The sequence below is a fragment of the Herpailurus yagouaroundi genome, unplaced genomic scaffold, assembly GCF_014898765.1.
Source record: "Herpailurus yagouaroundi ecotype Mexico unplaced genomic scaffold, PumYag 166, whole genome shotgun sequence".
Classification (NCBI taxonomy): Eukaryota; Metazoa; Chordata; class Mammalia; order Carnivora; family Felidae; genus Herpailurus; species Herpailurus yagouaroundi.
Genome location: NW_024412407.1, coordinates 3,659,115 through 3,685,681, shown reverse-complemented (window position 1 = coordinate 3,685,681; position 26,567 = coordinate 3,659,115). Strand labels below are relative to the sequence as shown.

The 26,567-nt window shown below is 44.4% G+C and overlaps 1 protein-coding gene across 10 annotated transcripts in view; it reads left to right on the top strand.

Annotated features, from left to right (window-relative positions):
* Positions 1-26,567, top strand: part of SLC4A8 (solute carrier family 4 member 8) — an 80,162-nt gene that overhangs the window by 13,560 nt on the left and 40,035 nt on the right. For 5 of the 10 annotated variants that reach the window (XM_040488094.1, XM_040488092.1, XM_040488091.1 and 2 more), the window contains exons 1-11: positions 1,493-1,597; positions 1,724-1,805; positions 12,335-12,502; positions 13,003-13,138; positions 14,885-15,045; positions 18,526-18,714; positions 19,593-19,684; positions 20,643-20,800; positions 21,735-21,822; positions 22,997-23,143; positions 23,982-24,082. In XM_040488094.1, the coding sequence (XP_040344028.1) occupies positions 1,547-1,597; positions 1,724-1,805; positions 12,335-12,502; positions 13,003-13,138; positions 14,885-15,045; positions 18,526-18,714; positions 19,593-19,684; positions 20,643-20,800; positions 21,735-21,822; positions 22,997-23,143; positions 23,982-24,082 (1,373 nt within the window). In that variant the 5' untranslated portion in view covers positions 1,493-1,546. Of the gene's footprint in view, positions 1-1,492; positions 1,598-1,723; positions 1,806-12,315; positions 12,503-13,002; positions 13,139-14,884; positions 15,046-18,525; positions 18,715-19,592; positions 19,685-20,642; positions 20,801-21,734; positions 21,823-22,996; positions 23,144-23,981; positions 24,083-26,567 lie in introns of those variants that run through there. The other 5 variants (XM_040488089.1, XM_040488088.1, XM_040488093.1 and 2 more) reach the window with 4 other exon arrangements.

The window sequence follows — 26,567 nt, the reverse complement described above, 5'->3', positions numbered from 1 at the left end:
CAGGTTTGATCAGAGAAAGAGACTGACAGGAAAATCAGTTAAGACTAAAAAAAAAAATAAGGGGAGGGTGGGTGATGGGTATTGAGGAGGGCACCTTTTGGGATGAGCACTGGGTGTTGTATGGAAACCAATCTGGCAATAAATTTCATATATTAAAAAATAAATAAAATAAAATAAAAATTAAAAAAATAGTTCAGGGTCTTGATAAGGTAGGTGCCATTATAGTCATGATTTTAACAAAGAATTATTGAGCACCTACTCTGTGAAAAGTCTGTGTAGGGTGTTGGAGGAACAGTGGTGAGGAAGGCAGACAGGGTTCCTCCCTCAAGGAGCAGAGACATGTCATTACAGAGAAGCGCAGTGTGCAATGAGGGTTTATCAATGGGGGACCTCACTTAGTTCAGATGAGGGAAGCCTTCCAAGGAAGTGCATTGAGGCTGAGATCTGTGGGATGATGAGTAAGTATTGGCCGCTGGTGGTAGGAGGTGGGGCTAGCAGGGAGAGGATGATAGTTCTAGACCGAGGGAGCAACACTCAAGGAAGAAAGTGAGTCTGGTTCCAGAACTGAAAACACGTCCAGTATGACTGAAGGGCACAGGAGTGTGGCATAGAGTAGATGAGAGATGAGAGTAGATTTGAGAGCAATCGCACAGGAGGACCTGATAAGAAAAGGAAGCTATCTCCCTGAAGGCATATAATAGGCACTTAATACGCGTGGAATGGATAAATAAATGCATTTGAAATTTCAAATGTGGACTAAGAAACAGTCCTGCCGTGGGTAAGTGTAAGTAAATGAGCACAGGGTGCTTGTTTTGGAAAGAAGATCAGTTTGGTTTTAGACAACGTGGGTCTTGTGGTCAACATCCCAATGGTTTGTCAAATACTGAGTCAACAGTCTCAGGCTGTAGTTGAAATTGGAAGACTCAAGTGAGGGAAACCAAAGGTAGAGCGCTCTTGCTTGGGATTTATGGTTAGAGGAAGAAGACGAGCCTTAGAATGAGACAGGGGAGACTTGATCAAAGGAGCAGGATGGAGAATTTCAAGGACAACAGGCTCAAATACTGAAGAGAGATCAAGGAGATAAGTCGACACTTAAAAAAAAAAAAACAACAAAAAAACCATGTGGTTGACACCGCTTGCAAAATGCAGACATGCTATGCACTTGCATTTGTGGGGAGGTAGAAAAGGCGTGATATCCTGCAGTCACAAGACCAGAGTTCATCCCACCCCTGCCTTTTACCACATTTGTGCCCTTGGGCAATAATTACTTAATCCTCTCTAAGTCTCTGGCTGTTCATTTATAAAATGAGAAAGAGAATGGCTGTCATTAAAAAAAATTTTTTTTAAACATTTATTTATTTTTGAGAGACAGAGAGCAAGAGCGGAGGAGGGGCAGAGAGAGGGAGACACGGAATCTGAAGCAGGCTCCAGGCTCTGAGCTGTCATCACAGAGCCCGACGTGGGGCTCGAACTCACAAACCGTGAGATCATGACCTGAGCCGAAGTCGGTTACGTAATCGACTGAGCCGCCCAGGCACCCCTGAGAATGGCTGTCATTTTTGCATCTCAAAGTTATTGTGAGGTTCAAATGAAAAACGTATGTAAACCATTGTGTTTTCTCCCCCAAGGGTTGCAAAAAGGGTCTGGCATACATGTGGTACTTAAGTGGATGTCTGAATGAACGTATGCTTATTACTATGGCTACTTATTTATATTTCAACAGAGACCAGATGAAGAAGCCGTGGTGGATCAGGGTGGGACCAGTACAATTCTTAACATTCACTATGAGAAAGAAGAGTTGGAAGGTAAGAACTGCCCTTCTTTGTGGTGGGGAAAATAAATGAGAGGCAGCCTGGTGTGGGAGGAGAATTTTGCCATCAGGAGATCTGCGTTTGAGCCCGCTGACTCTTTTCTCACTACCTGTCAGACCTTGGGGGAAAATCACTCAATTCCCCTTAGCCTCAATGTCCTCATCTGTTAAATAAAACTAGGGATATTAATACAGAGAACAAACTGGTGGTTGCCAGAGGGGAGGTGGGTGGAGTGGGGATGGATGAAATAGATAAAGGGGACTAAGAGGTACAAACTTCCAGTTATAAAATAAATAAGTCATGGAGATGAAAAGCACGGGGATGTAGTCAATAATATTGTAAGTGACAATTGACAATAAATATTGTAATAATGTTGTTTGGTGACAGATGGTGACTGCACTTACCATGATGAGCACGGAGTAATGCACAGAATCGCTAAATCGTCATGTTGTGCACCTGTATGTTAACTGTATAATTAACTGTATGTTAATTATAATTCCATTTTAAAAGTAGGGATATTAATACCTTACTAGTAGGTTCTAATAACATGTGAGACAGCGCTTTGAGCACTGTTAAGTCCGATAGAAATATTAACAAGTGATCTCTTCTTGAGACTGTGAAGGACTCGGGTCAGCTTGTCAATTCCTGGCAATTGCCCACAAATATAAATGTAAACATGTACACAGTTTGTACAAGAAAATAAAATACGGATAGTTTAAAAAATTCAGCTTGGTTATAAAACCCTGTTTTTGCCCCATCTCCAATGTTTCCCATTCTAATGATACCCATTTCTGCCTGGTGTTTTTATCTAACTAAGACAAGAGAAGACATACACCCCTATTCTCTAATTCACAGCACAGAACTGTATTTACAAAAACCCAAGTGGGGACGCCTGGGTGGCTCAGCCAAGGAAGTGTCCCGCTTGGTTTTGGCTCAGCTCATGATCTCATGGTTTGCGGGTTCGAGCCCTGCATCGGGCTTTGTACTGACAATGCAGAGTCTGCTTGGGATTCTCTCTCTGCCTCTCTCTCTGCCCCTCCCCTCCCCTCTCTCTCTCTGAAAATAAACAGGCATCAAAAAAACCCAGTTGAGGGGCGCCTGGGTGGCTCAGGCAGTTAAGCGTACGGCTCTTGATTTTGGCTCAGGTCACGATCTCACAGTTCATGAGATGGAGCCCCACATCTGACAGCATAGAGCCTGCTTGGGATTCTCTCTCTCCCTCTCTCACTGCCCCTCCCCAGCTCACATGCACGCTGGCTCGAGAACACACACATACTCTCTCTCTCTCTCTCTCTCTCTCTCTCTCTCTCTCACTCAAAATAAATAAATAAACTTAAAAAAAAAACCCAACTCAAGTGCAAGGGAAAGGAGAGGGGGTTTTTATTGATCTGCTCTGTCTACTTTACCTTATTAAGGCTCTTTTTTTTCCTGTCCCACCCCTAGATCCCCACATGACCATTGGTAGTGCCCTTCCATTTTTCTTTTTCCCATAGGACCTGGTTTCCTGATAAGTGGTGATGTTCGGTTTTATTAGAGAAAGGCTTGTGTCCAGTATAGCTTTAATGAGAACCCACATTTGGCTCAAAAACCTTTGTTAAGTCTCTGCAGCGTCCCCTGCAATGTGGAAGACTATGATACAGCAACTTTCTAATGACTGAAACAGCATGTAAAATGTTCTCTCTGTACTGCTTGTTCCCGTGACTTTTTTTTTTTTTTTTTTTTTTCATCAAAGTTGTGTAATCCTCAGAGAAAACTTGTCCTCTGGATGGGGAGAGTGAGAGCTGTAGAGGCTGACTCAGCCTCTGGGTTTGTTACCATGAGAACTTAGGTGGGTGGCTCCTGGAGGTCAGTGGAGGTTGGACATATCAAGGTCAAGTTTTCTAAGTTATTTTTGACCAGATGGAAGAAGAGCCAATGTGGGTTTCAGCGACCGGGAGAAAGTGGAGAAGGGGAGGGTGTGGAGGTGAGAGGCTGACATGTGTTGAATGGCCCTCATGTGTTAGGCATTTGATGAGGCACTTCGTACCCGTTGTCTTTTTCATCTTCACAGCAGCCCCGGTGGGTAGGTATCATCCCTATTTTACAGGTGGAGAAACTGCTCAGGGTCATTTAGCCTCATGGCGGGTGAGACTGGGCTGGCATTCTACCTTTTCTATTCCAGCACACGGCCTGCAAGGGAGGCCAGCACTCAGCATTAATGCAAGGAAGGACAGTACTCAGCATGAGCCCCGCAGCCTCGACGTCTTGCTCCGTCACATACACATTTTTATAGGGTATAAACATCACAGGGAATTTCTCTCGTTGCCTCACCCCTCCCTCAGCCCTGATAATCCTGTTGCCTCTCTACCCTCTCACTGCACCGTGAGAGCACTGTTGTTCTCCGTTCAGCTGTCTGCGCTCACCAGACCTTTGCCCTCAGCAAGGAGGTAACCGTTGATGAACACTCTTGTCTGCCTGGGAGTAGAATAATAAACATGAGTAAATCCTCTTGGATCCTGAGGACCGGGTTCCATTCACAGAGGTCAGCTGAGTAATTGGCAGTGGGAGCATCTTCTCCAGACGACATCGTCTATTCCTTATGCACTCACCATTTTGCTCTAAAAGAAAGCTATCTATCACGTCATTTCGAAGGGATAGTGTCTTGGGAAATGGTCCTTTATACATACAGCTTTCTGAAAACTAGAATCTTATCTTAGCACTTTTTAAAAAAGTTTATTTGTTTTTATTTTGAGAGAGAGAGTGTGCGTGCATGCGGGGGAGGTGCAGGGAGAGAGAGGGAGAGAGGGGATCCCAGGCAGGCTCCGCAGTGCAGAGCCCGACACGGGGCCTGAACTCACGAACTGTGAGACCATGAGCTGAGCTGAAACCAAGAGTTGGACACTCAGCCGACTGAGCCAGCCAGGTGCCCTGTTAGCACTTTTTAAATCAAACACTGTTGGCAAATGGAGGACAAATGGTGCCCACTTCTCAGGTCTCATGTGGCTCTCGAGCAGCTCGGGAGAGGGAGCCGGGGTCTGCTATAGGCTTGCTCATGCTGTAGGCTCTGCCCTGACTGACTGTGATGGAGGCCCTAGGACTCGGGCTGCACTTGAGTGCTGTCATCTCGAAGGCATGAAATAAAGTCAGTCCCACTTTGATAGAAGACAGAAGTAAATTGTGTTCCACCTCAATGTGTATGCCGTGATACAGGGTTCTGTGGCTGCAGATTAATCTCTGGGTCTTCTTTCCCCTTAATTTTCTACCTTCTGCTCCACATCACATAAATCATTCCCTCGCCCTTTTTCAGAATTACTTCAGAGATTTAGTCTTGGGACGTCGCTACAGACTTTGGAAGTGTGCGTCTTTTGGCGTAAGCTAATTCCATTAGTAGGAGAAGGCACATTAAACCATGACATTGATTCTTTTTATATACAAGAAGAGTCCAAACCAAATATTGGAACGGATTTCCAAAGATAAACTCAATGAAGAGCAGTAGTCGTCCATGATGTGCTCCAGTGGACTGTCCCGCCCCCAGAGGGACACGGAACATTGCTTTAGTTACAGGAATAATGGCTTTTTCCATTTTTCCTGGCAGATCACTATTCCTGATTCACTACTAGACTTAAGGATCCTAGAACAGGTTTAGTGTCCTCTAATAAGTTTGTAACAGAGGTAGGAGCCTTTTGATCCTATTTATAAATTAAAAAAAAAAAAAAAGGCTTGCATCTGCTTCGTATGTTAGATTCCCCCCTGTGGTTATTGACTTTGAGTCATCCTCTAGCCCAGGGGGTGGAACAGTCTTCTGTATGTGCTAATGAGTTCTGCGTGGGCACTGGCTAAACAGTGTGTATGACATGCCCTCTGTGTTGGTAGGCCTGGTCTCCATCCGCAAGGTAGGTCACAGCTGTGACTTCTGTCCTGCTCCACACGATGCAGCGCCAGTCCACTGATGGTTACTCTCTGTACGTGTATGCGTACTTATTTTGGGCTTGTTGGAGGGGAGGTGGGTTAAGTGGGCGACGGGCATTACTCTTGAAGCCAAGACTACACTGTACGTTAACTAACTGGAAAATAAACAGATAAAAAATAAAAAATAAACACACTAACGTCACACCTTTCCCATAAGTCTTTCAAACGAATACTTGTATTTGCGTACAGATAGTCCCCTTTGCACCTGGGTGGCTTAGTCAGTTGAGCATGTGACTTCGGCTCGGGTCATGATCTCGCGGTTCGTGGGTTTGAGCCCCACATCAGGCTCTGTGCTGACAGCTCAGAGCCTGGAGCCTGCTTCGGATTCTGTGTGTGTGTGTGTGTGTGTGTGTGTGTGTGTGTGTGCGCGCCTCTCTCTCTCTCTCTCTCTCTCTCTCAAAAATAAATTTAAACCACCATAAAAAAAAAAGTAGCCCCCAAAGAGTAGATTTAGAAGGTGGAGTCTGGGTGAGTTGGTAGGTAGGTAGCGGGAAGAAGACTGTGGATGGGAAAGCAGTTGAATGGCCAGCGAACTGACCATAGGATTCGTTTAGTGAAGTCACCAGACGGCCAGAGTCCAGTTAAATGGACTAGATTTTATTGACTCTGTGTTCATTTCCTAGTGTCCATTTGTTTGTCTTCACCTCTGCTGATCTCACCCAGAAAATCCAAGCCCCTGTTTCAGAGTCCTCAGCCTAGAAACTGAGGCCTGATTTTCTGACAGCCGCTTGGCCCTTCTTAGCTCTGACCCCTGCTGGGGCTTGTTTTCATTTCCGCCTGTCTCTGGCATTTTCAAAAGGTAGGCACTGTGGTTGGTTAGTGTTTGTGAGAACTGATCAGACCAAAAAAATTCTTAGAGAAAGAAGAGTCTTCCTTCCCTAAGATTTAAGCTTTACCTTCCTATAAAGGCGCCAAAGGCATCTGAAGGGTGTCTTCCCCACTATCCTCAGACTTGCCCAGTGGGAATTTTGGATACCAAGCAAAACCATGCATCAGTCGCTCAACATTTACTGAGACTCTGCTGGAGTGCCTTTTTGCAGCAACAAGTAAGAAGAGTGGGAAGAAGTGAACCATCTTGGCTTCTCCAAAAATGACCTTGCCTGAGCCTTTCCTAGTTTGGACGTAGAACCTGGACTGGACATGAGAAGTCATTTGATCCAACCTCTTTGTTTTACTTTAATAATGACAGCAAATTCGCCGAGAAAATGAGATCTGATAAAACAGGTTCTAACACCTAACCACTGCCCCTCAATTCCTATTTAGAATGTACTTAAAATTACATAATACTAGCAATATACCAACAAAAGCCCCCAGTGGAAGTATTTAGAATGTGCTTAAGGAGAAGTGGGGGTCCTAGCCTGCCCAATAATCCTCTGGGGGAATTACTGGGAAAGGAAGCTAATGGTTGGGATGCCTCTGTTGAAGGACTGAGAGTCACCCCTCGGTGAGGCCTTTCTTCACGCAAGCCAAGCTCGACCTGGACACAGTTTTACAACACGTAGGTCACTATTTTATTTTTTATTCTTGTTAAAAATTTTTTTTTGAAGATTTTATTTTTAAGCACTCTCAACACCCCACATGAGGCTGAAGCTCATGACCCTGCGATTAAGAGTTGCACACTCTACTGACGGAGCCAGCCAGGCAACCCCCTAGGTCACTATTTTAGGGGCTGGTTGAAGTGGTTCTCTGGGATCTAACTATGCTTTTCACTGCCCATGGGTTCTTCATGATCTGTCCCTGCCTGCCTCTCTGACCTTTTCCTCCTCCTCTTCTTTCCTCTTTCCTCTTGCTCTGGCCCTACTGGCCCTACTTTGGCTTTGGAATTCGCACATTCCCACTGTAGAGCCTATGCACTTGATCTTGCCTTGCCCTGGACTGCTCTTCTCATGGCCTCTCCTCATCACTCAGATGTCGCCTGTGATCATCTTAGCTACAATCTCTCTTCTTCATCCTACCCTCTACCCCAAACCCTTCAGCATGTTTTTACTTGGGATAATTATCAATACTTGAAATAATATGTTGTTTTCATGGTGTCTGTCTCCCCTAACTAGAATCTGTGTCTTGAGGACAGGGACCTTATACTTTTTGCTGTTGTATCCCCAGCCCTTGGAACAGGACCTGGAACAGTTATGTGACTCCAGCCCAGGTCGGTCTCAGCGGTATACTACGGGGAACTAATTAACATACTATAGTGGAACATTATTAGTTAACAGATGGTATTTTATTGAGATGGCATTCAACTTAGTCATTTTCACATTTTATAGTTTTCACTGACAATGTCAGAGGTTTGGAATCCCACATCTTAGCAGATGACTTCTTCTGGCTCTGTATTTTTATCTCAATAAAGTTATGAGGTGACTACACTATGTTCAGAGATCTGCCTGTCAGAAATGTCCTGAGATGTGCATGAGTCAACACAGGATTGCCCTGAGACAGGATGAGGATGGGAGGTGTGATTCCACTGGATACTGAATATTTTATCCTCCTGCCTCTCAGCATTCAAATAAATCTCTCATCAGCTTTCCCTCCAGTACTGTTCCTTTTTTTTCTTGAAGTATAGTTAACATACCGTGTTACATTAGTTTCAAGTACACGATGTAATGATTCAACAGTTCTGTATAGTACTCAGTGCTCATCATGATAGGTGTGCGCCTTAATCTCCATCATCTCCTTCACCAGCACCACCACCTCCCCTTTGGCAAACACTAGTTTGTTCTCTGTATTTAAGAGAGTGTGTGTTTGGTCTCTTTCTTCTTTGTTCGTTTGTTCTGTTTCTTAAATTCCGCCCAGGAGTGAAATCATATGGTGTTTACCTTGCTCTGTCTGATTTACTTCACTTAGAATTATATACCCTTTAGGTCCATCCATGTTGTTGCAAATGGCAAGATTTCATTCTTTTTTATGACTGAGGAATATTCCATCGTTTGTATGTAAATTGGTATAGCCACTGTGGAAAACAGTATGGAGGTTTCTTCCCCCCAAAATTAAAAATAGGATTACCGTATGATCCGGTAATTCCACTACTGGGTATTTACCCAAAGAAAATGCAAACACTAATTCAAAAAGATATATGCACCCCTATGCTTATTATAGCATTATTTACAAGAACTAAGATATGGAAGCAATCCAAATGTCCATCCAGAGATGAATGGATAGAGAAGATGTATATATAATCCTGTTTCTTTTTATTTTTCTTTATCGCTTTGGAATTTGGAAGGCAGGAGAGGTTAAAGAAAAGGAGGGAGACATAGAGAAAGGACTGTTAGAGCTGCACTCAAAGGCATGTTAACTCCACTTGGAAGTGGAGAGCACTTACTGAGGAATCCCTAAAGAAGTTGAGCGCAGTCTTAGGAAACCCCATTGCTATGGAAAGAAGATGAAGAGTTGGTAACTCTTTCCATAAAGTTCCCCTATCCAGGAAGTCTTCCTGGATTAAGGTTTACATTCTCAGGTTGGCTTGGACCTTCTCAATCCTCTCATGCTTTGGTGAGTCTTTCTTCTACCCTAAACACATTCACTTTGGTGACACATTCCTTTTGTGGCTCCTTTCAGATTAGAGGCCCTCTTAGGTTAGATTTTGGACTCCTGAGAAGTTATCTTCCCGAGAGAGGCTCTTAAGAGATGTTCCATTTTCTGTACATTTGTGCAGCAATGGCCATCTGTAAAACACTGTGCTTTGTTATGTGAGGGATTCCAAGAGGAAGAAAGTCTGACCTGGGACCTTGAGAAGCCTGCAGATGAATAGTGGGCGGTATTAATTCTAGTTCAAGGTATAAAATAAGTGCATGAGAGAATGTTAGCCAAGGGCTCTGGGGATTTAGAAGGAGGAGACAGCACATCTGATTGGGGAGATCAGGAATAATAGCAGGAAGGAAGGAAGGTGCGTTTGCTGTGAATCTTGTGGAGGTGAGCCAAGTCCGTGTCTGGAAGGCATTGGCACATTTGTGGAATAGCAGGTTGGTTCAGGTAAAGAACGTGAGATGGTGACAGGTGTAAGCATCTGAGGCTGTGGAGAGGAGACAGGGTGTCTGGGGTGGATGCAGAAGGGGTACATCTCTAGACCTGCACCCCCCACCTCCAGAATGTTTAAATGAGGTGACCGTGTGTGGGATTTCCACTTGAGTCTCTCTTGAGCTGATCACTCAGTTCTTTTAGAAGCCCCTTCCCTTTCTTTTCCTAGTGAATTCACGATTTGTCCTAGTAAAGAAACGACTAGAAAGGAGACTGGGGCCTGAGGGTCCTGGCTGCACAGAAGTGAGCTGTGATCAGAGCAGTGCTTCAGGAAGACTCATTTGTAGGAATGAATCGATATGGGAGGAGGAAGGAGACTCCTGCTGTTGTCAAAGTGGGAGGAGAGAAAGCCTTGACATCCCTAATCTGGAGGATGTAACACTGAGGGGCATGGGGAATAGCTCTGAGGTTTCAGGCCTGGAAAGTGGAGACAATGGTGATGCCATGAACAGAAACATGGAAGAAATGGGTATGAGCCTGACTTGAAGTGGAGGATCATGGGTTTGCTTTGGGATGTATTGAATTGCCATAGATAAAGATTTGGGTGTTGTTTGAAGAAGTAAACTTTCAAATCGTGAGAGTAGATGCCAATAGAAAAAGGGAAGGGCCCAAGACCAAAACCTAGGGATTTTTCCTTTGGGGGATTGTGGAAGGGATGGAGAAGCATAGTCAGAGGAGTGCAAATGAGCAAGGGAGGGCAGGGGTACAGGAGCTAAGGGACCCTGGACCATCCATGAGAGGAAGTAATCTAGGGATTTGGATACCGGGATAGCCTGGCACATGGTGGGCTCTCAAGAAAGGCTTTTGAGAGAGACATAAGATGATAGAGATTTGGTGATTAGGTGGTCCCTAATGAGGACACTTTCAGTGGAAAGTAGCCACATGTAGATGCTATGGAACAAGGAGATGGTGAGGAAAGGGAGCTAGGTGGGTAGACTGTTCCCAAAAGTGGTTTGATGGAGAAGGGAAGAGGACAGGTAGAAGCTTAGAGGGTAGCACCATATTGGGAAAGTTTCTTTTTAAGATAGGAGAGACTTGGGGTACCTGGCTGGCTCAGTTGGTAGAGCATGCAACTCTTGTTCTGAGGGTCATGAGGTCGAGTCCCACGTCGGGCCTAGAGTTTACTTAAAAAAAAAAAAAAAAAGAGAGAGAGACTTGTAATCAAGAGAAAGCTGTGGAAGGGGTAGATAGAAAGGAGAGACTGGGGATAGCTGATGGAGTAGGACTCCAGATGCATGGGAGGCCACGCTCATTAGCCTGGCAAAGAGGAGAAGCTGGGAGAGAAAGCAAGCCAGGCTGAGATGGACAGAGGTCACATGAGACAGCCTAAGTCTTCTTAGTAACATATGAAGTGAGGTCACCTGCTCAGAGGGAGGAAGTGTCAATCAGGCTTGTGGATTTAAGGACAGTGACTGAAGATTGGAATGCTTCTGTAATGGAAGAAGCAGGGGATCAGTCCGGGATCTAGAATGCTAGTGGCAGTAACTGGGCAGCACTGGGGGGAAGACTAAGGCTCTGCGTGTCGGGGGTGGTAGCATCCCAGAAGCTACTGATTTTGCGCCTTAGGCCTGGCAGGAAAGCAGGGAAAGCCAGTGGAGGTGAGAGAGGCCTAGAAGTCACGAGCAGAATAAAATACTGCCTATAGAAGGAACAAATGAGTAGAAAAGGAGGACCTATGCAGGTATGCTGCGGGATCACTTGTTTTCTCATGTTCTTCTCTTCTTGTACAATATTTACTCTCTCTCCCTACAACCGCAGACTCGTGCTTCTTATGGTTTGTAACTAGTCTCTCACTTCTATTTGAGCTTGTTTATTCTACAACGAAGGAGAAAAAAGTAATGGAAACTGGTTCTAGAATGTATTGGCATTGTGTTAAGCATTGTACATACGTGATCTTGTTTACTGCTCATAAAAACCCTCTGAGTTTAAATAATAAGCTTTTAGTATTATTTTTTTAAAAACAGAGAGAGATTAAATAACTTGTTCCAGGTTACATGGTTAGTGAATGGTGTCGTCGAGTGTAGGACCCAGGCAGGTTAACTTGGGCATTTAACCACTTTTCTAAACTACCTCCCTTCCAAGCCTTGCTGCGGTTGTCAGAGTGACTGTATTGCTTTTTTCCAATTGCTCAAATTGTCATAACAACGACTAGCATCTGTGTTGACCTTTATGGTTTGCAAATCAGGTTCATGCACGTTACTTCCTTTGATCTTAACACTCCTGTGAGGCTTGCAGCCACTGTAGGGTGAAGGAGTCCGTCAACTCCAAGGTCTCTATACATCTTTAGTCCTGGAAGTCTTTGAAGTTTTGCCACTAGAGTTGTGACCAGGCCAGAGAACTATGATTTTCTTTCTGTCTTAAATATGCTCAATTCCTTTTACTAATGGCATTCTCTGGGGTGCCTGGCTGCCTCAGTCAGAGGAGCGTGAGACTCTTGATCTTGGGATTGTGAGTTTGAGCTCCGTGTTGGGTATAGAGATTACCAAAAATAAATAAATAAAAACCAAAAAAAAAAAAAAAAAAGAAAAAGGCATTCTTTGCACAGACCTTCTGCTTTGTTCTAGGTCATAGAACCCTGTATGTGGGGGTTCGGATGCCTCTGGGCCGGCAGAGCCATCGTCATCACCGAACCCATGGCCAGAAGCACCGGAGACGGGGGCGGGGCAAAGGAGCCAGCCAGGGGGAGGAAGGCCCAGAGGCCCTGGCCCACGGTAACACTCTCGGGACAGAGGGTGGGTGTCCATGGCTGGGACCTCGGTGAGGCTGAGGGAATGTGTGATGGACGTCAAGTAGGTGGTCTTGCTTCTCTAATCCTTTTGTAGAGTTTTCAGAGCTTGCTTCCAAGAAGAAATGCCTCTAAGAATCAAAAATACCTTCCTGAAAAATTCATATAGTTCAGGTCCCCCCAAATCAATGACTATATAGATGAAATCATTTGCCGGAAAATTATCTGTGCTTTTTGATCAAATTAATCAGATTTCCAGTTTGTTGTGGGTTTTCTTCAAGTGGTCTTAGCTCATAATTTTTCCCTCCCTTCAACTGCTTGTATAGAATAGCATTTTGGGGGTGGGGGGTGGTAGGTGGTAAAGAAATGTTTTTGATCTACATTCAGGATTGTCTTCTCTATGTTCCTGAAGTTATAAGGCCCCCAGATGTGCTAAGTATAGCAGAATGCTATTTCTGTTCTAAGTTGAGGCTGGGAGCAGACCTTTCTCTGTGGTTGATTTTCCAGACACACCATCTCAGCGTGTTCAGTTCATTCTGGGCACTGAGGAAGATGAAGAGCATGTACCTCACGAGCTGTTCACAGAGCTGGATGAGATCTGTATGAAAGAGGGAGAAGATGCTGAATGGAAGGAGACAGCCAGGTAAGGCCCTAAAATAACCTGGGTCAAGATTTGCTTGGGTAGACCAACTTGGACCTTTCAGCAAGTGACAGGTCTGCTTTTCATTTATTTCTTCATGGGAGAAGTAATGACTGACGTGGGGATTAATGTTCCAGAGTCTTCTATGCGAAGTCTTGATGTCGGCCTCTTTGTGATGTCTCTGGTGACGTCTGTACCAATTGACCTTGAGCCTGGGATTGGTGGCAGAAACAACAGAACCTTTAGGGAGTCCTCAAACTTATTTAGGGCCCAGAGTTGTTCCTGGGCTATCTTGATATTATAGGTCTGGCTTAGAAGATGCTTCATGGGACCGCCTTGGTTTGGACCCAGCCCAGAAAATATAGCATAGGTGAAGACTTTTCTGCAGGTGAACCATAGAATTTTAATTCATTTGGGTTTTAATTTACTGGGAGTTTCAGAATTTTTGAGACAGCCCAACCTCACGGAGACCCCTGAGGTTATAGCTAACCTGACAGTAGGCTTCTGGGGGTAGCCACAGAGTGACCAGGCTTGCTTGAGGCTCAAACCCCAAAAGAGCCCTCCGATTAACCAGGGCCATGTCTGGGGCTCCTCTGTAATTGACCAGTGAGCCTCACGGACAATACAAAGCCAGCATGCCTGAGCCTCAGGGAAGAAGGCAAATTGGGTAACTAGCAAAGTATGGCTCTAGCTCTTATTGGAACAGCTCTTCCTGGAACCCTGCTATATCCTTGGACGTTTGCCATGGCTGGAGAGGATTAGACAAGCCAATCAACCTGATACCAAGTGAAAAGGCAATTCGTCTTGTTATTCTGTCTTTGCCAACTTCTAAAGGTCACACAGAGCTTTTTAAAAAGAAAAATATGATCATTTTATTAATATACCGAAATGATACCGATGAGATCTATCTTTTTTTTTTTTTTTTAATGTTTATTTTTGAGAGACAGAGAGAGACAGACCACAAGCAGGGGAGGGGCAGAGAGAGAGGGAGACACAGAATCCCAAGCAGGCTCCAGGCCCTGAGCTGTCAGCACAGAGCTCAATGCGGGGTCTCAAACCCACGAACCACAAGATCATGACCTGAGCTGAAGTCGGACGCTTAACCGACCGAACCACCCAGGCGCCCCGAGATCTATCTGTCACACAAGTAATATGTGCTCATTATACAAAATTGGAAAATAAAGATAAGCAAAAAGGAGAAGATGAAAATTATGTATAATTTTACTACCCCAGGTATAATGAGGGATACAGCATTTGGTGTCTTATACATGTGTGTTTGTATTTTTAAATCTTTCTTTAAATAGAAATGGGATCAAACTGTACTCAATTTTGCACTGTTTTATAACCTGCTTTTTTTTCACTTACCAATGTACCCTGAACATATAGATTCAATTACAACGTTCAGTATGATTATTCAGATGTCTTTCTTTGTGGCTTACATTAAAAATTCGCTCGTAAGGGGCGCCCAGGTGGCTCAGTTAGTTAAGCGTCTGACTCTTGATTTCGGCTCAGGTCATGATCTTACGGTTCGTGAGTTTGAGCCCCGCATCGGGCTCCACGCTGACAGCTCAGAGCTTGGAGCCTGATTAGGATTCTGTCTCCCTCTCTCTCTTCCCCTCCCCTGCTTGCTCTCTGTCTGTCCCTCTCTCAAAACAAACAAATAAACATTAAAAAAAATTAAAAGAAAATTCTCTCGTGAAAATCCTTCATTTTCTACCTCTGGCATCTAGTTGTTTGTCACGCTTTCAGGTGGCTGAAGTTTGAAGAAGATGTCGAGGATGGGGGAGAGCGCTGGAGCAAGCCTTATGTGGCGACCCTTTCACTGCATAGTCTCTTTGAGCTAAGGAGCTGCCTTATAAATGGAACAGTCCTTCTGGATATGCGTGCAAATAGCATAGAAGAAATTTCAGGTAAGTGTAGGTGAGAGAAAACAGAGGAATGTTTGTTTAAATTAAGAAGTATGGTGTGGAGGGGCGTCCGGGTGGCTCAGTCAGATAAGTGTCCGACTTCAGCTCAGGTCATGATCTCGGGGTCCATGAGTTCGAGCCCCGTGTTGGGCTCTGTGCTGACCACTCAGAGCCTGGAGCCTGCTTCCGATTCTGTGTTTCCCTCTCTCTCTGCCCCTCCGCTGCTCACCCCCTCTCTCTCTTTCTCTCTTAAAAAAATGAATAATCATTAAAGAAAGGAGTGTGGAGGAAAGAATAAAGTAGCTTTGTGTCATTATGGCAGTCACTGAAACTTCTCGACCTCAATGTCTTCAGCTGTGGGATGGGTTTTAATTTAATTTTGTTTTTTGTTTTTTTTTTCCAATATATGAAGTTTATTGTCAAACTGGTTTCTATACAACATCCAGTGCTCATCCCAAAAGGTGCCCTCCTCAATACCCATCACCCACCCTCCCCTCCCTCCCACCCCCCATCAACCCTCAGTTTGTTCTCAGTTTTTAACAGTCTCTTATGCTTTGGCTCTCTCCCACTCTAACCTCTTGAATTTTGTTATTTTTTTAAGCTTATTTATTTTGAGAGGGGGGGGGGGAGGAAAAGAGAGAGAGAGAGAGAACAGCAGGCTGTGTGTTGTCAGTGTGGAGCTCAATGCGGAGCTTGATCCCATGACCCTGGGATCCTGACTTATGCCGAAATCAAGAGTTGGACGCTCAACCGACTGAGCCACCCAGGCGCCCTGTGGGATGGGTTTTAAACTAAGAAACCACTCTACCTACTTCACAGCCTATTTCAAATGACAGGGTGTTCGGTCCTCCATTTGCCTATTCATTTAGCACACATTTATTTTGTATCTGTTTACACTTGGTAATCTGCTAGGCACAGGGAAATAAGATATAGTTCCTACTCTCAAGGAACTCACCTTCTAACGGGGGAAATAACCGTGGAACAATTTAAGTAAGTGCAACAACAGAGATATGTCTTGGTAATAATTAGAGGAAGGGGCAACTGGGAGTTGTGCAGAGAAAAAGGTGTTAAGGAAAGATTTGTAAACACGGCAGCTGGGGAAGACATGTAAGAAACTGAGCCACAGTACCCCCATTTTTTCAGCAAGATGCAATGGGAGATGTCTGATGGGGTTTCCTGATGTTGAGTGTTGTTACCATGTTTTAGGAATGGCGTTTGGGAAACACCTGGGTGCATGTGAAGGTTTTTCCCTCAGCTTGGCTCTGTTTGGCTAGACAGTGAAATAAAGATTTCTTCAAGCTTTTCTGCAAGTGTCCAAGAGATTCTGCCTCTCTGGGATCACTTGGGGAAACAGGGGAGGGGTCAGCACTGATGAGACCCTGTGTCCCCTCTAAAGGCTCTAGGGGAAAGTTATTCCTTGCTTCTTCCAGCTTCTCGTGGCTCAAGGTGTTCCTTCTCAGGAATGCGTGACTCCAGTCTGCCTCTGTCTTCGCATGGACTTCTCATTTGTGTCTCTCTTGTGAGAATATTTGTCAATATCCTCCACGATGATCTTGAGATCCTTAACTGAGTTACATGCGCAAAGACCCTTTTTACAAATAAGACCACAGTCACAGGTTCTGGGGGATTAGTACATAGAAGTCTCGAGGGGGCCACCGTTCAGCTCGTTACAAAAGCTAAGAAGGGAGAGAGTTTCAACTCCTCAGTGTCAAATGCTGCGGAGAGGTCACGTAAACATCCACTGAATTTAGCAACTGGAAGGCCATTGATTTTATCAAAAGCAATTTCATTGAGAGAGCCAAATTTGCAGGGGACTGAGAAATTTTTGAGAACTTTATTTTTTGATTTTAATTTTATTTTTTTAAGATTTTAAAATTTATTTTTATTATTTTTTATGTTTACTTATTTTTGAGAGAGAGAGAGAAGATGTGCCCACCGCATGTGGGGGAGGGGTAGAGAGAGCGGGAGTGGGCAGGGGATCCCAACTAAGCTCTGTTCTGCCAGAGCAGAGCCTGACAGGGGACTCCGACTCACGAACCGTGAGATCATGACCTGAGCTGAAGTTGGACGCTAACAACCTTAGCCGCCCAGGTGCCCCTCTTTTGAAAACTGTAAATGATAGGAGAGAGAGAGAGACAGACAGAGTGCCAGAGTGAAAGGAGGGTCTGGGTTGGACATTCTTCTTCCTTTACATTTTTTTTCAAAATGAAGGATCTTGGGACACCTGGCTGGCTCAGTCAGTGGGGCGTGTGAACTCTTGCATTTGGGGTTGTGGGTTCAAGTCCCACATCGGCTGTAGAGATTACTTAAAAATAAAATCTTAAAAAAAAAAAAAGATGAAAGATCCTGAAGCATGTTTATAATATGGGAGCAATAAACCCATCAATATAAAGGTTAAATATAGAGAAACCATGGATCTTCAGCTTGAATATTCAAGATAGATTTTCTTCTAGACTTGGATAGTCATGGATGGAGTTGGGGTTGAGAATAGGTTGAAGTTTTGGGGAGGCTTGGGGATAGGGATGTAGGACTGAAGTATAATTGCTATAGTTCTTTACATTAGGTACCTGATGTATTCATATTGGTGATAAGGATAGATAAACTGTATCAAGTATTTACTGATAACAGCACTTTGTATTTATTATCCCATTAATTTTCTGTAACAACTTTTGAAGATGGTTAATAATATTAGCGCCATATTACAGATGAGGAAACTGAGGCACAGAAAGGTTATGTAACTTGCCCAAGATCACACAGAAAGTGATAGAAGTGGGACAGAATGTGGGCCTCTAGAACTCATACTCATTATTGGGATTTTTTAACCCCCCTCAACTGTGTTGGTCTGACAGGTTAAAGGTTGATGGTAATTGCCTGGGGCACTTAGTTAACTGAATCATACACGTCGGTTCCACCTTGAAATTGTCATTTGGAGCGTTCTACAGTTGTCGTTCCTCTTGACGAGTATAGCGATGTTGAAATGTTGGAGGAAGGGAGTATAGAGGAACTTTGGCAGACGACAGAACAAAGTGGGTAACAGTGTGGGCTTTTGAGTCAGATAGTCTCGGGATTGAATCCCAGCTCTGCGACTTACTAGATGTGAGATCTTGGGAAATTTTGTAATGTTTGGGCCTCAGTTTTCTGGATCTGTACAAATTGTTACAATACCACCTCCTTCTCAGAGGTTTCATTAGGATTTGATTGGATAATATGTGTAAAGTTCATAGTATAGTTCTGGCACCTATTAAATGCTTGATTGTTTCTAATAATAATGATCTGTTATATGCATAAAGTATAACTTGTCACAGCTGCTGTCGTCAAATAGATCTTTCAGGCCCTGAGGTCTGATTGTACCTTGTACCTTAATGACCCTCGTGGAACTGTTTCTCCCACTCCTCGCCCCTCACCCCTCATACCACCCAACGTGGGCCTCTTTGAGTTCACGGACTGTCAGTTTGAGTGCTCATGTTAGCACCTGCTTTCCAGACCTGATCCTGGACCAGCAAGAGCTGTTCAGTGACCTGAATGACAGCATGAGGGTTAAAGTACGGGAAGCCCTTCTCAAGAAGCATCATCATCAGAATGAAAAAAAGAGAAATAACCTCATTCCCATTGTTCGCTCCTTCGCTGAGGTTGGCAAGAAGCAGTCAGATCCACATTCGATGGATAAAAATGGTAAGATTATTAGGAGTGACTGTTCTTTTATTAATAAGACACTTAGGAACTGGTTGAAGATGCTAAGTTACCAGAGGGTACAGGCTATATTTGTCTAATATGTTTCCATGCTCACTTACACACAATATGGTTTGGTTACTGGCAAGATGGGGGGCTGGGACTGATGACCATCTATCTCTGTGGCCCTAGGGATGTTGCCTCAGATTGATCTTAGATTAGGGACACAAAATACAGTAGTATAGGTTCTTGAGTCAGACTTCGAGGCTTGAGATTCAGGCTCCACTATTTGCAAAGTGTGTGACCTCAGGCAGCCTCCTAAACCTCTTAAAGTCTCACTTTCTCCTCTGTGAAATAAGGATGATAATAGCATCTGCCCCATCAGTTTAATGTGAGGTTTCGATACGTGATTCTACGTAAATCCCTTAATCAGGTACGTGACGGGTTGTAGACATTCCATGAATCTCAGCCGCTGTTTGGTTTCCTTTTCTGTGGCCAGGCAGGGTCTAATCTCTATGTCTCCCTGTCCCCACATTTACTGAATCACAACGTGCAGGGGATATGCCTGGGAATCTACGTATTTGAAACGTTATCCAAAGGAGTCTCTGATATGCACTCCTGGTTAAGAATTCCTGCCTTAATAGAGGAAGAAAAGAGGACCACAAATATGTTCAGGAAGAAGGTGCGGAAGTAGTAAGACTTCTGCCCTCCCTTTACTAGTCCGTAAGGAGACATGTATGTGTGGGTCTTATCTGCACAGTCTTCTTAGCTCTTCTCTATGGGCCTTGCAGGACAGAGAGCCATAGCCAACGGGTGACGGATGGGGTGTGTCAAAGGGGGGAAAGGGCAGAGGCTCAGAGGATTCTGTCTTCTCTGAATAGGTCAAACTGTGTCTCCTCAGTCTGTTCCAACTACGAGTCTTGAAGTAAAAAATGGCGTGAATTGTGAACACAGTCCCGTGGATTTAAGCAAGGTGAGCAGAGACACGGGAGCTTGGCTTGTAGGCCTAAGAGTATTCCTAGTGGAACCGAGAGTCCAGTCGCTGGAAGCCGGGTAAGCTTTGGTAGCTCAACACCTTTTGTCTAAGACCAGAACCCTTTCTGCAGAAAAGGAGGCCCCTCTGCCTGGGTCTTCTCCCTTGCACTCCAGCCTGCATGGGGCGGACTCAAGTTTATTCCACCAGGTTCGATGCTAGAACTGAGAGGAGCCCCCTATAAGCCTCCCTGACACAGACCTCCCGATTCTTCCAAAGTTGTTTTTGGTGCTTACTCTTCAGCAGCCCCTTCTCACCTCCCAGGGTTTTGCGGAAACAATATTTTTGCTCTTGTCTCCTAAAACTACTTTGCGGTCGAGGCTCTTCTTGGGGACTGTGGCTTGGGCATCCTAAGATTTCTGCGGTAGCAGTGCCTCGCTGCAGCTTCTGGCTCAAGCCTCGATCTCCCTGCCTCCAGCCTCTCATTGGCCTGGTCTGTCCTCGACACTAGCCAGAACACAGATGGGGTCGCGTCACTTCTCTGCTGGGATGGCTCCCTGTTTTATTTAGAAAAGCTGAAACCTCTGACAAAGCAGTCAAGTGTTTTAAAAGGGAAAACATTTGACCGAGAGCTTCAAAAACAGTCGGTGAGAAAGCGTGGTGTAATGAAATTCAAATCAGAGGACCTGGATTTAAATTCTCTCTCTTAAAGGCTCCACTGGGCAAGTCAACTTCACCTCTCTGGGCTTCAGTCATTTCGTTTTTTTTTTGTAAATAAAAAATGAGGCTAATAAGACCTATTTTATCCACTTTACAGAGGTATTGCAAGGGTCAAATGAAAGAGTGTGAGCAAACATTTGTTAAGTCATGAGACGACAGGTGAATGTAAGGTAAGGGAGGTGGTTGATGTGTGAAGTGACAGCTCCTAGGTTGTCAGAGGGTTCTTTTGGACTTTCAGGTGGATCTTCATTTCATGAAAAAAATTCCCACTGGGGCGGAGGCCTCAAATGTCCTGGTTGGTGAGGTGGATTCCCTGGACCGCCCCATCGTTGCCTTTGTGAGGCTCTCTCCAGCCGTTCTTCTCTCGGGTCTGACAGAAGTGCCCATCCCAACAAGGTAAAGACAAGGGCGGCGACACTCAGCGCCTTCTGTCTAAAGCACAGATTTGTGTGAGCTCTGGTAGAAGAAACCAGCTAGTGCCAAAATTTGGTATTAACTGGGGAATGCTGTTTAAAATTCAGCAGCGATCTCACTGGGGGTATGTTGGATTAACCTCCACGCAGAAGAATTCTAAGACTTCTAAGGCTATGACTTTTAAGTAACTATAGCCTTGGGAGTGGAGAACTGAAGAGCATCCCAAGGGCGTATCACCGGCTAATCACTTGTTATGGTGGGAAGCCTGAGTCTTACCCTCTCAGTTCCACAGAGCCGTGTCTCAGGGAAATATGTCTGAGCAAAAGTACTGATGTCTCTTTCCACGGTTCTGGCAGGATTTGTATGGTTTGCAAATATGTCCACATTTGTTCAAAAGGCTATTCGTGCACTCTGAAGGTGGTGATTCAGGTGATTCGGAGCCCCATTAATTACAGAGTATTCAGATGTCCACAACACAATTTCGACTCCTCTACAGGGCTTGATCATGTCAACTTCCTTATCCCTCTCCTCCCCCCAACGTTTGCTTATTAGAGCAATGAATGAGATTCAGAAAACCTTGAATTTGCACAACAACGGTATGTTTTAAAAAAAGAATTAAAAAAAAAAAAGAATCTTTTTTTCCTATAGCAAGGAATTGTGTCTATGGAAACCCTAACAATTATAACCGCATTATTGGATGGAGTCATATAAATACGTCCAATGCTCAGAGTGGAGCTGTTAGGTCAAGGCCACTTATATTGCTCCATCATTAGTCTGTCTCCTTTTATTGAAGTTACCACAGTGATTTCTGGTTGATAGGAGAGAGAAATGTTTCGCTGTTTGGAGAGGAATAAGATGCCACTTCTTTACGTCTGCTTACATAGTTTATAATTTCATCCTCTGTGTGTGTTGCCAGATTTTTGTTTATCCTATTGGGTCCGGTAGGGAAAGGTCAGCAGTACCATGAGATTGGCAGATCCATGGCCACCATCATGACAGATGAGGTATGCACCATTCTGCTTTTTGTTCATGCTGTAAATATGTGTTGTAAATATGTGTTGAGTATCTGTGCTAGACCCTGAGTTATCTGTTGGGGATAAAATAATCACCCTTGCAGTGTCTTCTGGGAAGCAGGTCAGGTCACTTCTCTGAATGCTTTTTGTGGGAAGACCAAACCTTCTGGGGTTATTTCTTCCTATATCATCTCTCCCAAGGATGCAGAGAAATCTTTTTCTGGGAAAATTATCATTGGCTCTTAGGATGCCTAGAGGGAAAGGTGTTAAGGCTGACAACCTTCTAGAGAGGATGGCTAATTGCATACGTAAAAGCTATTTACATAAAGAACCCTCACTCTTATTCCACGTGAGGGTCAGGGGTATGAGCTTGGGTACTGAGATGTGAATGTCCCAAGCAACCAGACATTGTGGCTGCCACGGTGCTGAATCCCCACTACATGCCCTAGCGAGGACTGTACTGCTCCTGTAAGCTGCAGGGTAGGGTTTTTAAGGCATATGTGTTAGCAGGCAGAGGGAGATGGGGGTTGTGTTTTGTCATCTGTCTTTGATTGGGAAGCTTATTTCACGGGGGACCTTCATTAGGAATTTCATCCACTTTTTCCAACCATTATGATAGGAAAATTTTCCCATGTATCTTGTCTTTTGTCCCATTCTTTGGGGGGATAACAATGATACAACTTTAGAGTCTCCTCTTTTCTTCTACTAGCACACAGATATCTAGTTCTTTTTTGACCCATCTCATCTTTAGTTTCATTTTTTTATGCTTTTATCCTTGCACTTTTTTAAATGCTGACGTTTTCCACATTGTCGTGTCATTCCCCATGACAGATAAAAATCATGAGGTTGTATGTGTCCTTCACCACATTCATTGGTGATTGTTGTCGTTGTTGTTAAGTTTATTTATTTATTTTGAGAGCAAGAGCATGAGTTGGGGAGGGGGAGAGGAGAGGGGAAAGAGGGAATCCCATGCAGGCTCTGTGCTGTTAGCGTGGAGGCTGATGCAAGGGCTCGAACTCATGAACTGTGAGATCATGACCTGAGCCAGAATCAAGAGTTGGACGCTCAACTGCACAACCGACTGAGCCACCCAGGTGCCCTTCACTGGGGATTGTTTTAAGTAAAGTTATTTTCAACTTTCCTAAGGGTTTTTTCTTCTCTGTAGATTTTTCATGATGTGGCGTATAAGGCAAAAGAGCGAGACGACCTCCTGGCGGGGATTGACGAGTTCCTAGACCAGGTTACAGTGCTCCCTCCAGGGGAGTGGGACCCCTCCATTAGGATCGAGCCACCCAAAAATGTCCCTTCCCAGGTAATGTATGCACATTAGCCAATGGTGGCTTAAGTGTCGCTTACTGAGTACCCACCATGGACAAAGCAAAGACCATGTGGGTATATACTAAATAACTCAAGCTATAGCCCTGTTTTGGGCACCTAGAATGAACAGAGCAGTTATAAAAAATGAGTATACAGTAACATAGATTGGCTCAGGTGTGATGCGATCAGTCAGGATTACTCTAGGATAATTTTAAAGCCAGCTTTTGGAGGTTCGATGTGGGATGGGATAGGAGAGGAAAGCACATTTCTTGGGAGTATATTGTGAATGAAGCCATGCGACAAAAAGAGCAAGTTGTATAGAGAGAACAGGTGGAATCCCGCATACTTTGGGACAGATCGAAGGTGGCCAAGGAGCCCTTGTACACAAGACACCAGGCCTGGCGCTTTACAGATGCTAACTCAGCCCTCCCGGCAACATCCCCACGCAGGTATTTTTATCCTTAATATTACAAATAAATAAAACTATCTTCAATGAAACTATCTTCAGAGTTTTAAGGTGAAGTGAGATTATACAGAGGCAGATTTGAAACTGGAACTTAGGTCCCACCTGATGTCCAGGCCTCCATATTTCTGTCTCTGAGCAATGCAGGTTTAGGAGTTAGGCACTAGTAGAGAGGGCGAGAAATTATATGTTGTTACTGTTTTTCAGGAACGTCAATAAACTGCCCCAAATCAGTAAATGCATTTGAAAACTACAAACACATGGGTATTTGGGGGCTGTTTTTGGATGATCTCATTATCACTCCCCGCTGTTAACAGGAAGGACAGGATAGATGGCTGACTTTACTAATTTTGTGTTCCTCTGTTGAAAGGAGAAGCGGAAAATGCCTGGAGTTCCAAATGGAAATGTTTGCCACATAGAACCGGAACCACATGGGGGCCACAGCGGGCCAGAACTTCAGCGCACCGGGCGGTAAGTTCTGAGACGTTTCACAGCTCATGCTGCTTACTGGGCTGAAGTTGTGTAAAGGAATGAGTCATAGTCTTCACTTTCAGCCTTCTTCTCTCTAGTATTTTGGCTGGGAATGACTTTTCAAATGGAACCACTGACTGTAATAAGTATTGTGAATTTATCAGATCTTGTATTCATTCATTCAAGTTTCTCAAACCACTGACCACAGTCTGTCTCACCTCCAGTCCTTTCCACACGTTGTTCCTTCTGATTTGAACACTCGTCCCCTCCCTCATCTCCTGGCTAACTGCTACTTACCTTTGTCTCAGCTTAGGGGTCACTTCCTTTGGGAAGCCTTCTAAGACTCTCTCTAGATGAGGTTAGGTATTCCTACTGTGTGGTGTCACAACTTTGAGCTTTGTCCCTCACCTGTCTGCCACCTTCCTCCTACCCCTTGATTTACAGCCCTTCCCATACTTTATTATTATCGCTTCATTTGTTATTATTATTGCTTCAATAGCATTATTGCTATTATTGCTTCCCATACTTTATTATTATTGCTTCATTGTTCATTATTGCTTCATTATTGCTTCATTCCTTCCTGCTAGAATGTTTGCTCCGTAAGGGCAGGGTGCCCATTATAATCCTAGCACCCAGCACGGTGCCCTGCACAGGGTGGGCACTGAGTATCTGATGAACAAATGAATGAATACTTTTAGAGTGATCCCTGTTCTGTAGCATGAGTGGACTAAATATAGATAAATATTTAGTGGTTATTTATTTATTTATTTTTAATGTTTATTTTTGAGAGAGAGAGGCAGACAGAGAGAGAGAGAGAGAGAGAGAGAGAGAGAAAGAGAGCATGAGTGGGGAAGGGTAGAGAGAGAGGGAAACACAGAATCCGAAGCAGGTTCCAGGCTCCGAGCTGTCAGCACAGAGCCTGATGTGGGGCTTGAACTCACGAGCCATGAGATCATTACCTGAGCCAAAGTCGGACGCTTAACCGACTGAGCCACCCAGGTGCCCCTTGAATGATTATTTTAAGTAAAGAAACTCCCCTAGGGTAGGAAAATAAGTAGTATTTTAGGGGTGTGGGTGTGTCTCAGAATAGTCAATCTACTCTTCTAGGCCCAGACTCTAAAGACAGATGTCCAAGGAGGAGGTTCTCTATGGAAGTTTAGGGAAGCAGGTTCCCAGACTAACTTTGATTTGCCAGGTAAGAAGGTGGTGAAAGAGGATGGTATTTTGGGTTGGAGTGACATCTAGGGTTTCCCCAGATGGTGGGAGATGGTTGAGACCATAGTTCTGGTTCCATAAGTTGTACTTGTTTCTGAGGATCTGCTGGGTGGAGAGTCTCAGGACAGGACTCAGATCATGGAGTGAAGCTTTGTAACGTCCTCTACTTCCTAGCTTTCACCTTAGTTTTTTTCTTCTTTGCTTGAAGTTGCTTTCCTTATTTTTCTATCCTCAGTACCCAGTGGAAACTCAGGGTTTTCTAGAATTGTAGACAGTCATCTATTTTTCTACTCTTAGAAATTCAGGGAGAAGCTAGGAAAGGGGGCTTAGAAGCAGGAGAGATGGCACTTAGCTAGCAGTGTCCAGAATGGGGGTGTGTTTCCTGGCTGGAGGAATGTATTTGAGGGTGGGGAAAGATAATTGGGTTCTGGGGAGTGATCATGGAGGAAAAGAACAGTTCTTTGATGGAAGGGATCACTGAAATGAGGGAGCAACCTCCAAGAGTAAATTTAACATTTTCTTTAAAGTTGGGAGAGGTCTGAATTGGGTGGGGAGGCCTGGTATTGAGAAGCAGTTCAAGGGAAGCATCTGTCCCTAGAATAGGTTCCAGGATTGAGACGATCCTAGAGGAGGTGGTGTTTTTTAGGGAAAGGGTCTTGGGTGTTTGATGGTATTTCAGGGTGGTGATATATCTTTTGAATATAAATGGTGTTCACACCCCAGGACTTAGAGTTTGAAGGTAGTGGAAATGAAGGCAACAGGGTTTCCTCCAAATGATTTGAGGTTTCAGGTTTCTTTTGGTGTTAGAGGAGAATAAACTAAAGTCCCAGGCCTTTTGAGGGGGTCATTTATAATCCAGTCCACGTGGGAGTTTGGGAGACCATTAGATTAGATCTCAAGAATTGTCGATTCTCAGAAATGGTGCCTGACATCCCAAAAGAAGATCTCATGTGGCCAGGATCATCACATGCTTACTCACAGTGTCAAAGTACCTTTACTCACAAACTCATCTAGGGTTTGAGGAAGTTCTCCCTTCATGTCTTGTCAGGAAGTTAATGGAGTTGATAAAGCTGAAAGGGAGGGTTATCTAGGTTCAGGGCCCAGGGCTGCTTGGTATGGGAGATACCTCCTCTTCCTGAGTTCCCCGAATTTTCCTCAGAGCCCTTAGTAAAAGACCTCAAGACACATGGCCTTTCTCCTATTATAGCCTTGTAGGTCAGGTGACTTCACGCCTGCATCAGAGATTATGCTTCTGTGCCAACCCTTTTCT